The sequence below is a fragment of the Mus caroli genome, chromosome 5, assembly GCF_900094665.2.
Source record: "Mus caroli chromosome 5, CAROLI_EIJ_v1.1, whole genome shotgun sequence".
Classification (NCBI taxonomy): domain Eukaryota; kingdom Metazoa; phylum Chordata; class Mammalia; order Rodentia; family Muridae; genus Mus; species Mus caroli.
This window is the reverse complement of record NC_034574.1, coordinates 58,684,179-58,695,929: the sequence shown is the minus strand read 5'-3', so window position 1 is coordinate 58,695,929 and position 11,751 is coordinate 58,684,179. Positions and strand designations below refer to the sequence as shown.

Below are 11,751 nucleotides of genomic sequence, written 5' to 3'. Positions count from 1 at the left end.
GAGGACATGCAGGCAGGGGTGCTCCCGCTGGCCTGCACCTGCAGCAGGAGGACATGCAGGCAGGGGTGCTCCCGCTGGCCTGTACCTGCAGCAGGTGCTCTGTTCTCAGGGCCATCGGCACTGATGACCGTTGGAGGAGGCATAAACTAACAGGCTCTTTAGAATGGAGCTCCTGCTACCACTCAGGGAAATGGGGAGGGTTTTGTTTTCGGCTTCTTTACCTTTCAGTGTGGCATAGACTTGCTCGTCTGTCTCACCAAGGCCCAGCATTATCGATGTTTTGGAAACAACATCTGGCTGGACCTCCTTGGCATGTTTCAGTACACGAAGAGACTGGTCAAAATTGGCCCGGGGATCACGAACTTTCCTGGAAAACAGGGTGGCTCTCAGTGACAAAACAAGTTCAAACAACTCCACTGTTATGCAAGTAAGCTGGAAGCCCAGAAAGTACATTCTAGAAGAGTGCTGCTTAACCTTTCACAGGGTTGCCTAAGACCATCAAAAAAATGCCAGTGTTTACATTACTATTCATAACAGTAGCAAAACTACACTTGTGTAACAGCCACAAAGATTATAGTATAGTCAGTGGTCCCCACACCATGAGGAACTGTATTAAAGGGTCTCAGCATTAGGGAGGTTGAGAGACCCTGCTCTAGAGCATACGGTTCCCTGAGCTTATGTGTCAGTGGTACATTTGTGCACAAAATTTATCAACATTGAAAAGAAAACCACTCTTCACTGGGCTTCCTAGGTCTGTCAACTCTTTAGGCCTCCCAAGCCTCGAGACAGCGAAAACCAGACTAAAAATCACTTGGTTGCCGGGCGTGGTGGCGCACGCCTTTAATCCCAGCACTCGGGAGGCAGAGGCAGGAGAATTTCTGAGTTCCAGGCCAGCCTGCTCTACAAAGTGAGTTCCAGGACAACCAGGGCTACACAGAGAAACCCTATCTCGAAAAGAAAAAAAAAATCACTTGGTTTATACATTGAGAAATTAGAATTCTGAAACTCAAAATTATAATGACTTCTAGCAAGAAAAGAAACCCGGCAGAAGACAAGACAAACCTCCGAGGGAACATTCACTTTGGGAGCTGAAAGTTTTATGAGCATGTCTTTCCTGCAGGTTGGCCTGCCCTCTGCTGGCAAGTAATAGCACTGCAGGCTCAGAGGAAAAGCATTCTGGGATTTTCACTGGCTGGATAAGGTTTCTGAAGTGAAACCAGGGAAACTGGCACCCACTGCTGGCAATATGGCCACAGGGTTGGAAAAGGCTGGGTGCTACCCTTCAACAGTGGCCAAAGCACTATGGCTTAAATGAGAAGAAAGGCAACGGGCTGGCAGAAACTCAGGTAAGATCAGCACTTGGCTGAATTCTAATGCAGCCTTGTGTGCTGGATTTTTGTTTGTTTGTTTTAATTTAAATAAAAGGCAGAGGTTTGAAGAGATGGGTCGGTAGTTCAGAAAACTGGCTGCTATTCCAGAGGATTCAGGTTCAATTTCCAGTGCCACAAGGGGCTAACAACTAGTCCCAGGGGACTGACATCATCCTCTGGCCTCTGGCTTCCAGAGGCTCTGCATGTGCACAGTACACAGGCAACACACCCATGTACAAGGAAAAAGCCAACAACCAATAAGCTGTCTTTGACTTGTACATAGATGTCTGTGTCCTTGCACAGGTGCACACATTCACACATACAAATGCAAGTTAAAACACAGCAATTTAAAAACGTCATAAAACTGACAGTATAGAAAACTGATACTTTGTGAGACAGTAATGCTAGCCATGTTGTTGGCCTTGAACTTGCAGCCCTCTTCCCTCAACCTCCTGACTTGTACATGGGTGTACATGTGTGCTGGGCTAGGATGGCAGCTGGGTGCCACTACACTTAGCAAGATACCGTGTGTGTGTGTGTGTGTGTGTCCACCTGTGGACACCAAGGACAGCTTTGCTGGAATTAGTTCTCTTCCACCATGTGGGCTCCAGGGATTGAACTCATGTCATCTGGCTCACCAACACGCACCTCACCCACTGAGTGCTTTAGCCAGCCCATAATTATTTCTGACAAAATATTTCCGCACTGGATTAATGCTGTGCTCTGGCATGCTTACAATCCAGGAGCAATGTGCTTGGTACCATTCACTGTAACTTCTTGTAGACTTGAGACACAGAACAATGAAGAGTTGCTAATTAAATCACAGCCAAATCCACAATCAAGTTAAAGGAAAATATTAATCTGTCTGCAGCTAAAATACTCTTAATTTTTCTGAAATCTGAATATACTCTTCATGTAGAATAGCAGTTCTTCATACTCCCTAACAACTAAGATGAACCGGAAGACTAGAGCACACTGGTCTTGTGTGTGAGTGTATGTTGGGGGGTGATTGTTTTGAGAAAGGCATGTATGTAGCTGTCTGGCCTTGAACTCAAGAGACCCACCTGCTTCTGCCTCCTGTGTGTTGGGATTAAAGGCGTACAGTATCACTCTGGGCTTTTTTTTTTTAAAGAAAAGGTATAGCCCAAGCTGGTTCCCAAACTTTTGATCTCCTGCCTCAGCCTTCTAAACTCTGGGATTATAGGGCAGCGTCACGGACGAGTGCAGTGGTGATGCTGCCTTCAGAGATGCCAGGAACTCTGCACAAGCACGTATGCTCGTAGTTCCTGAGCAATCTCTCTAGCCCTTGGCCACTCACTCTTGGCAGCTATCTTTCCTGATTTTCTACTAATTTGTGAAGCAAGAACTGAATGAAAGGAGCAGAAGAAGGAGGGACAGGAAGGAGCAGCTGTGAGGTGGAAGGTCACAGCGCTGGGACCCCCTGACAGGCAGTCACCTCTGTAACTCCGGAACAGTCTCCACATTATGTGCATACACATCTAATCCAGACAGAGCCACCTTTTCCACTGCTCTCAGATCACCTCGGAAGTCTGGGGTGAGGCATTCCACGAGGATTTTTGGATTCCTGGGAGGAAAGGTAAGTATTAAACTGAGGACAAGAGCTGGCAGGTCTGTCACCCACACAGACTGTCACCATTGGCTGCAGCACTTCCACAACCCTTGGACCGTGTAAGGAAGGCTCGGACACAGAAAGGCCCTAGGTGAGCCAGTCCATGGAAACCCTCAGTGTGTGCAGTGTGTGCACACCAGGGCCAGGATGTCTACCTGCACACACAACAGTAGAAACTGACCTCTAACCCAACTGGAGTAGATGATTAAAAAACAAAATCATTTAAAGGAACCAAAATATAAAACATAATTGCTTCCTTATTATTTTCCTGTTTGGAAAACAGATTGGGGTGTCTCTTCTGTGGTCACAATGCCACCTTCTTCAACTTTGCTTTCCTCGGTAACTCATCAGACACCGTCCCCCTCACCGCCCCTAGGCAACCCTCACCATGCTCTCAGCTTTAAAAGCTGTTTCTGGGTTTGCTGAATCGTGAGTTTTATTTTTTGTTTTTTCAGTGAATTACCAACCAAACATTAATCTCCTGGTTCCCATGGTGGCTGTGTTTATCCAGTGAAGCACTGTACTGTACTATGAACTAGGTCACAGAGCTGTTTGCAAACCCAAAGGCAGCATGCAGCTGCTCCCTGAGAACACATAGGAAAGACTACACGTCTCCTTGGGAATGGAAGATGTTCAAAGATCACAGTGTGTGACTCTGAAACTGACTTTTTAAAAATCCTTCCTGACATGCATTAGTGGCTTGTGAAAGAAATTTTGTGAACTGAAAAATACAAAATATATTTTTGAATCGTAACAAAACAAACCAACCAACCAAACAAACAAAACCCCTGGGGTATAAGTGGAAAACTATGTGTTATCTCACTAGACCCTACACTAGCACCAGGTTCCAGAAACGATTTAGCTCCTTTTGTCTTTAGAGCCAGAGTCTCTCTGTATAGCCCTGGCTGGCCTGGAGTTTGCTATATAGACCAGGCTGGCCTTAAACTCAGAGATCTTCATGTCTCTGCTCTTGAACTCTGGGATTAAAGGCATGTGCCACCAATCTGTTGAACTTTGTTCCTTTTTAATGTTTTTGAAATGGGATTTAAAAAAAATTTTTTTTTAATGTAGACTGTGAATAAAATTGGCAGGTCAGATAGATAAAGATGAAAACTGTTCAGACATGTATTTTACAATGATGGTGTTTATCTCATCTTACTTTAGGCTTTTTATTCTTCTAGAGATTTATTTATTTCCACTTTCTGTGTGTTTTACCTGCACGTATGTGTATATGCATTCAGTGTGTGCCCAGGGCCCACAGGGGCCAGAAGTGGCGCTGGATCCCCTGTGGAGTTAGGACGGTTGTCGGGACCGGGAAGTGAACCCAGGTTTTCTGTAATAGCAGCTCATGGTTTCTTTGTCTTTATTTCCCAGACAGACAGAGTTTCTCTGCAGAGCCCTGGCTGTCTTGGAACTCTACAGACCAGGCTGGCCTTGAACTTAGAGATCTACCTGCCTCTGCCTCCTGAGTGCTGGGGTTAAAGGTGTGTGCCACCACCGCCCAGCTCAGCACTGCATGTTCTTAAACGCTTAGTTTTCTGTGTGCGTGGAGGGAGGGGTAAGCATTAAACCTAGGGTTGTGAGCAGGCAAGTATTCTACCGCAAAGCTGTGTCCTCAACTAACCACTCCTAAGTAGCACCTCACTAACACGCAGGGCGGGCGGGCTGCGCAGGCGCATCTTTAATCTCGGAATTTGGGAGACAGAGGTCTCTGTGAGTTCATAGGCTATGTAGTGAGTTTCAGGACAGCCGGGGTTACATAGAATCTGTCTCCAAAAAAGAAGACAGAGGAAAAAAAGAAAAGAGAAAGAAGGAGGGAGGGAGGGAGGGAGAGAGAGAGAGAGATTTACATCAACAAATGTAAGACAAGTACCTTTCCTTCAGGCACGACACGGTCTTGGCGATGTGCTCAGCTCCCCCGTCGACCACATCTAGAAGGAAAAGAAGCTACTGTCCAAGCTATGCCACAACTTAGCTAGAGCCACAGTGACACACTACTAACCATCTCGATCCACCGACGTCAGGACAACATAGTCCAGACCCCACTCTGCAATTGCTTTGGCCGTATTGTCGGGCTCATTGGCATCCAACGGAGGGGGATTTCTTGCGGTCTTAACGGAACAAAATCTGCAACCTCTTGTGCATGTGTCCCCCATCAACTAGAATAAAGATGTCACAATTTGTATCAAGTAGGCAGATGACCCCCAAGAATACAATGCCAAAAATATATGGCAAAGAATTTAATCAGACTGGTTCTGTGTATAAGAAATCCAAAGGGCTGGAGAGATGGCTCCGAGGTTAAGGCACTGGTTGCTCTTCCAGAGGTCCTGAGTTCAATTCTCAGCAACCACATGGTGGCTCACAACCATCTGTAATGAGATCCAATGCCCTCTTCTGGTGTGTCTGAAGACAGAGATAGTGTACTCATATACATAAAAAAACAAATAAATAAATCTTAAAAAAAAGAAATCCAAAACATTCACGATTAAATAATATTAAATGATATCTGGTTAAGAAATACAGTTGTGGCTGGACTTGGTGGCGCACACCTTTAATCCCAGCACTTGGGAGGCAGAGACAGGTGGATCTCTGAGTTCGAGGCCAGCCTGGTCTACAGAGTGAGTTCCAGGGCAGCCAGGGCTACACAGAGAAACCCTGTCTCGAAAAACCAAAAAAAAAAAAAAAAAAAAAAAAAAAAAAAAAAAAAGAAAGAAAGAAAGAAAGAAAGAAATACAGATGTGGAAAAAGAAAGGATACACTAAAGTAAGTGTTAAGAGGACTGGAGGGGGTGTGGGACCAGGAGGGAACAGATAATTTTATAATTTAAGGGGCCAGCAAGATGGCTGGTGGGGAAAAGCACTTGCCAAGCAAATGACCTGAGTCATGTAAAGGCGGGAAGAACAGACTCCACAAAGCTGTTCTCTGACCTCCACACATCTCACAAGTACACAAACATCATCATCGCCACCATCATCATCAACAACAACAGAATTCCAACTTAAAGCCAAGTGTGTTGATGCATGCCTGTAATCCTAGCACCTGAGAAGTTGAGACAAGAAGATGTGAGTTCAAGGTCAGCCTGGGTACCACAGTGCGACTCAGTCTCAGAATTTAAATGGGAGATAGCTTAGTGTTTCAGAGTTCTTTCAGAAGACCCACGTTCAGCTCCCAGCACCCACGTCAAGTAAACCTATACATGCACCTGCACTTACACAAAATTAAGAATAATTAAGCTGGGTGGTGGTGGTGCAATCCTAGCACTTGGTAGGCAGAAACAGGCAGATCTCTGAATATAAGGCTAGCCTGGTCTACAGAGTGAGTTCCAGGCCATCCAGGGCTATGTAAAGAAATCCTGTTTCAAACAAAGTAGAAATAAAATGAAATAATGGGATCGCAAGGTAGAGTTTGTGGAGAGGCCAAAGTTCTGGCCTCTAACCAGAGGTATCAGTCGTCTGCTGTTATTGTTTCTTTACAAGTTACTCATAGTTTGTAAAGATTCCTCACAACTCTAATCAACAAGAAATGATTTTAAAAAGCTTTGTTTTTGTTTTTTGGGTTTTTTTTTGAGACAGGGTTCCTCTGTGTAGCCCTGGCTGTCCTTGAACTCAGAACTCCGCCTGCCTCTGCCTCCTGAGTACTGGGATTAAGGATGTGCACCACCACTGCCCGGCTGAGAATATACTCATTTTTAAATGACATTTTTATTTATTTTGTGGGTACATGTATGTATGTGTGTGAGAACGCCAGGACATAAGAGAATGACATATGGGAGTCAGTTTTCTCCTTCACTGGTGGTCCTGTGGGTGACTCAGGTTACCAGGCTTGACGGCATGTGACTTTACCCATCGAGCCATCTGGCTAAGCCTGAAGATATATTCAACCGACAGATGAACATGCAGATCTGCATGGAGTTACGAGGGAAGTACCACTTGTTAGTTAGATGAGACAGAAAAAAAATACACAAGGCAAATAAGTACGAAAAATATTTCCAAATGTTAATGCAAACATATACCCTAAGGTGCCAAAGAGTTCAACATCAGATACAAATACGTGGAAGAACCGATAACAGATTAATTCAGAGAGAGTGAAGTCACAACGAGTGTCAAGACGGCCAGGTTCTCTCTTTGTGAATATAAACATTTTATAAATGTGGTAAGAGTCTCACTGGGTGTTCACAGTACACGTTCTTAGGAGGAGGGCATCGATATCTCTGTACCATGCCTGAACTAAGCCGTAGAGACCAGGCTGCCTTACCATGATCGTGGCTGTGGCTGTGGCATATTCCCCACCTCCCCAACACTCTCCAATGTTGGGGCACCGGGCTTCCTCACACACCTGTGAAAAGGGGAAACGATACATCAGGTTGAAAGGACCCACCTACCAATAATGAAGTACTAGGTATTTTAAGTGTTCTTGTTTTTTCTTGTTAAGATTACTTTTATTAGGGCTGGAGAGGTGGCTCAGTGGTTAAGAGTACCGACTGCTCTTCTGAAGGTCCTGAGTTCAAATCCCAGCAACCACATGGTGGCTCACAACCATCCATAATGAAGTCTAACACCCTCTTCTGGAGTGTNTGAAGACAGCTACAGTGTACTTACATATAATAAATAAATAAATCTTTAAAAAAAAAAAGATTACTTTTATTAGCTGGGTGGTGGTGGTGCATGCTTTTAGTGCCAACACTTGGGAGGCAGAAGCAGGCGGATATGTAGGAGGCCAACCTGCTCTACATAGTGAGTTCCAGGACAACCAGGGCTATGCAAAGAAACTCTGCCTTGAAAAGCAAAAAAAAAAAAAAAGAGAAAGAGAAAAAAAGAAAAAGATTATTTTTATTCTAATTTTCTGTGTATAGGTTTCTTGTCTGCATGTATATCTGTGAACCACATGCATGCCTTGTGTCACAACAGGAGAGAATGCTAGGTCCCCTGAACCTAGAGTTGGTTTCACTCCATAACTAGAGATGGCTCTGAGCTGCTGCGTGCGTGCTGGGAATCAAACCTAGTGTCTCTGGAAGAGCAACCCTGTGCTTTTTTTTTTTTAAAGATTTATTTAATATTATATCTAAGTACACTGTAGCTGTCTTCAGATGCACCAGAAGAGGGCGTCAGATCTTGTTACGGATGGTTGTGAGCCGCCATGTGGTTGCTGGGAATTGAACTCAGGACCTCTGGAAGAGCAGTCAGTGCTCTTAACCACTGAGCCATCTCTCCAGCCCCAGCCATGTGCTCTTAACCACTACCATTATCCACTGCCTATGTCTCCAAAGAGTACAGAAGAAATGTAACCGTTTGTTTTTCCTGTAGGAAAATTAGAGTTGGTTTTACACACACTAAGACACTACTGGGATACACTCCTGGCCCCTACACGTCTATGTCCGCTTTTATTACTGTTGATAACACTTCACTTTTCATCCTCATCTGCTTTCCTTGCTAAACTTTATATTCTCATCAATCATTTCTTTTTGGTCTCATCTGGCACCACCCATTTTATAATCCAAGCACCCAGGAAATTAGGGCAGGAGAATCACAAGATTGAGGACAAAAAGACCTATCCAGTTTGTTCCAGACCAGCCTATGCTACCTCATGAGACTATATTTCAAAAAAAAAAAAAAATCCTTTACAAATATAGAGAAACAGTATAGGCATTGGGTAAAACAGAGAGGAAATACACTGGCCACTTACTGTGTGGAGATTTAAATTCCGTAATGTATTTTTCAGTTTATTGTAGTTTTTACCCATGGGTATCTTTGTCTTTAACCATGGAGGTAGTCTTAACCTAAGGAAAGCCAGAGAGACCGGTCCATTACCAACCTGTAGAAAGCATGTACCTTTGCTCTAGCAGCTTCCCAGCATAGCCTTTTCTGTATTTCTGATCTAACTCAATCCCATCATAGTGATAAGAACAAAGACGCAAACTCAGGTCTGCTTAAGATGCTTTAGAAAACCCTGATAACGGAGTCTAAGAGGGTGCGATGCTTATACCGACCCTCAAACGTACATTGCTATCCTGTTCTAACTAAAGGAAGGATTTGGGTTTGAGCATTCTTCCCTATGAATACTACAAATTACTCTAGTAACTCAGGATGAGGAAAGAACCCAACTGCACACCATTTATCCTGCATTCTAAATTCTAGTCATTAATAAAGGCAGACAGTTTGCTGGTTTCAGTGGTTCACATCTGTGAAGCTGTAGGAGGAACAGGAGTTCAAGGTCAAATCTAACTACACAGTGATTTCAAGGCTAGCCCAGACTATATAGATGAAACCCTGATTTAAAAGAAACCAAGAAATGAAAACAACAACAAAAAAGACAGGTCTACCCTTTGGAAAGCAAGCTATATCCTTGATTTTCCTTGACTATTCACTTCTGATCTTAGCAGCTGTTTGATAAGCATTTTTGAAGACTACGCTGTACACCAGTCTTCTGTGATTATTTGTTTACTGTGTTGCTAGGAATCTGGCATCCAGAGCCTTCTGCCTGCCAGGCAACCTTACATCATTAAAAAACAATTAAGATAAAGGAATCATAGGCTACAGGCAAACAAGTTAGAGCTGGGCTTGGAGATGCACACCTTTAATCCCAGCATTTGGGAGGCAGAGGCAGACAGATTTCTGAGTTCGAGGCCAGCCTGGTCTACAGAGTGAGTTCCAGGACAGCCTGGGCTACACAGAGAAACCCTGTCTCAAAAAAACCAAACACACACACACACACACACACACACAGAAAAAGCACAAAATCAAAGTGGTATCTAATGTTCGATTACCTTTCTCCTTTCTGGCGCTTTAAGTTTCCTTTATATTCATCCCATGTACTCTTGTCTGCAAGATCACCAGATACGAAATCTTGAAGGTCTGGTCCATTATGCAAAAATTCCTTTTTCTTATCTGGCAAAGAACTTAATGCTCTAACCGTGCACGCATATCTTCCAAATATCTATAGAAAGGGTTCGGTACAACATTTACTCTGTAGACTCTGAAATAATTTAGTTTTAACCCATTATAATACCAAAGCTAAAGAAACTGATTCAGAAATTACGTAAAACGATTTAAGAGCTCAAACTACGTAGATCAGAACCTGAAAAAGACTGAAGTTGAAAGAACCGCAAGCCACGGCGGCTCAAACACGTAATGCAGCATTCCGAGGAGGCACAGTGAGGAGGAGTCTTTGATCTAAGAATTTAGTTTCAGGCCAGCCTAGGTTACAGGGACCCTGATGCACGCTCAGCCCTGACAAATGGGGGAAAAAAGTGGGACTCAGATCAAAGTTAGCCGCTAAATATAGGTTAGAAAACCTTAGGGGGTGACTTAACATGCCACGTTTTCATGTCTTCTATTCCTAAAACAGGTACTAAAATATGTTGTCAACAAGTTTGCAATAATTAAGATATGCCACGGCTGTCGGGGCTTTTAAAAAGGATATGTGGAGCAATTTCTCTAGTTTTGAACTTTGGATAAGCAATGGCGTTCCCGCCGCTCACCCGGGACCCCAGGCTGCGAGCTGCGTCCCAGCAGCGTAGAGCCATCCCCCACTTTTAGGTCTCAGGAGTGTCAAGGGATCGCGGGAACAGCACCCCCGGAACCGGACGCGTCTAACAACTCGTCGCTTGAGTCATGACGCGACACGTCGTCGCCGACCGGCGTGACTCGAATAGCTCGGCGATCGAGTCGTTCTGCCTTAAAGTCGTCGCTCGGGTTGTGACGCGGCACGCAGGGCCCTGACGGATTACAAGAACGTGATGACGAAAGACGTTCTCTCTTTGCCCCATCTACTGCGAGGTGAGGAGCTTAGGGACTGGGTGCCCCGGGAATCTGAACCCATCCTCTGTTTGGGGACCCCGGCGGCATGGAGTCGATGCCCCAAGGCTTTGTCCCTACTGTCCCCCAGCACGACGTGTGCCCTTGGGACTTGGTGGCGCGAGCTGGAAGTGGCGTTCGGGCTTTCAGGCCCATCTTGGCCGCAGCCCTTCCGCCATGGTGCACCGAGCCGGGCTTCCTTACACTTCTCCGGGACCCCCGGTCCAGTCCTTGTGCCGGACGCACCTGGGTCCTTGTCGCCGGCGTTCTTAGCTGGCGATTCCCGTTGGGAGCGGAACGCTGCCGGGTCTCTGGTGTAGAGCGTCCCCCGCCCCAGCCGTCTCACCCGAGTGTCTGTGTTTCAGGATGAAGACCATTCTCAGCAATCAGACTGTGGACATTCCAGAGAATGGTGAGTAGGCGGCTTCCCGCCGGCCGCTGACGGCTTTCCTGCATGCTCTAAACCCCGGCCTGTGGTCTCACCAGTTCACCTTCTCTTTTAGTCGATATCACTCTGAAGGGGCGCACAGTCATTGTGAAGGGCCCCAGGGGGACTCTGCGGAGGGACTTCAATCACATCAACGTGGAGCTGAGTCTTCTTGGGAAGAAAAAGAAAAGGGTAAGAACTTATGTACTTCGGGTGCTTGTTTGTAACAAAAGCCCGGTAACCGATGTTAATCCCCCCCCTATACTCAGACTCAGTTCTTTTCTGAGTGAACTTGGGTTTTGAGGGGAGTTGGTGTATCGTTCCTCTCTGGTGTCCTGTGCGTGTGACATACGGTGCATTTGTACGTGGCTTTGCGTGCTTGTACTCGCCAGCTAAAAGTGCTGTGTTTTAATTCTAAAGTTGTTGTGTTTCAGCTCCGGGTTGACAAATGGTGGGGTAACAGAAAGGAACTGGCCACCGTCAGGACCATCTGCAGTCATGTTCAGAACATGATCAAGGGTGTCACACTGG

General features: G+C 45.4%; 2 protein-coding genes across 3 annotated transcripts in view; one reads left to right on the top strand and one right to left on the bottom strand.

Moving 5' to 3' along the window:
* Lias (lipoic acid synthetase) overlaps positions 1-10,649 on the bottom strand; it is a 16,093-nt gene extending 5,444 nt beyond the window's left edge. Inside the window, exons 1-8 of one of the 2 annotated variants that reach the window (XM_021163587.2) lie at positions 10,478-10,649; positions 9,764-9,933; positions 8,683-8,776; positions 7,255-7,335; positions 5,003-5,159; positions 4,874-4,931; positions 2,827-2,955; positions 222-367 (exon numbers count right to left, since the gene is read on the bottom strand). In XM_021163587.2, coding sequence (XP_021019246.1) covers positions 222-367; positions 2,827-2,955; positions 4,874-4,931; positions 5,003-5,159; positions 7,255-7,335; positions 8,683-8,776; positions 9,764-9,933; positions 10,478-10,522 — 880 coding nt within the window. In that variant the 5' untranslated portion in view covers positions 10,523-10,649. The remainder of the gene's footprint in view (positions 1-221; positions 368-2,826; positions 2,956-4,873; positions 4,932-5,002; positions 5,160-7,254; positions 7,336-8,682; positions 8,777-9,763; positions 9,934-10,477) is intronic. The other variant, XM_029477596.1, reaches the window with a different exon arrangement.
* Positions 10,650-10,715: 66 nt separating this feature from the next.
* On the top strand, positions 10,716-11,750 carry Rpl9 (ribosomal protein L9; the record flags this gene model as incomplete). Its single annotated transcript, XM_029477784.1, has 4 exons — positions 10,716-10,775; positions 11,159-11,205; positions 11,297-11,412; positions 11,655-11,750. Coding segments are annotated over exons 2-4 (258 nt in total), but the record flags the coding sequence as incomplete, so codon positions are not given.
* Position 11,751: the final 1 nt, after the last annotated feature.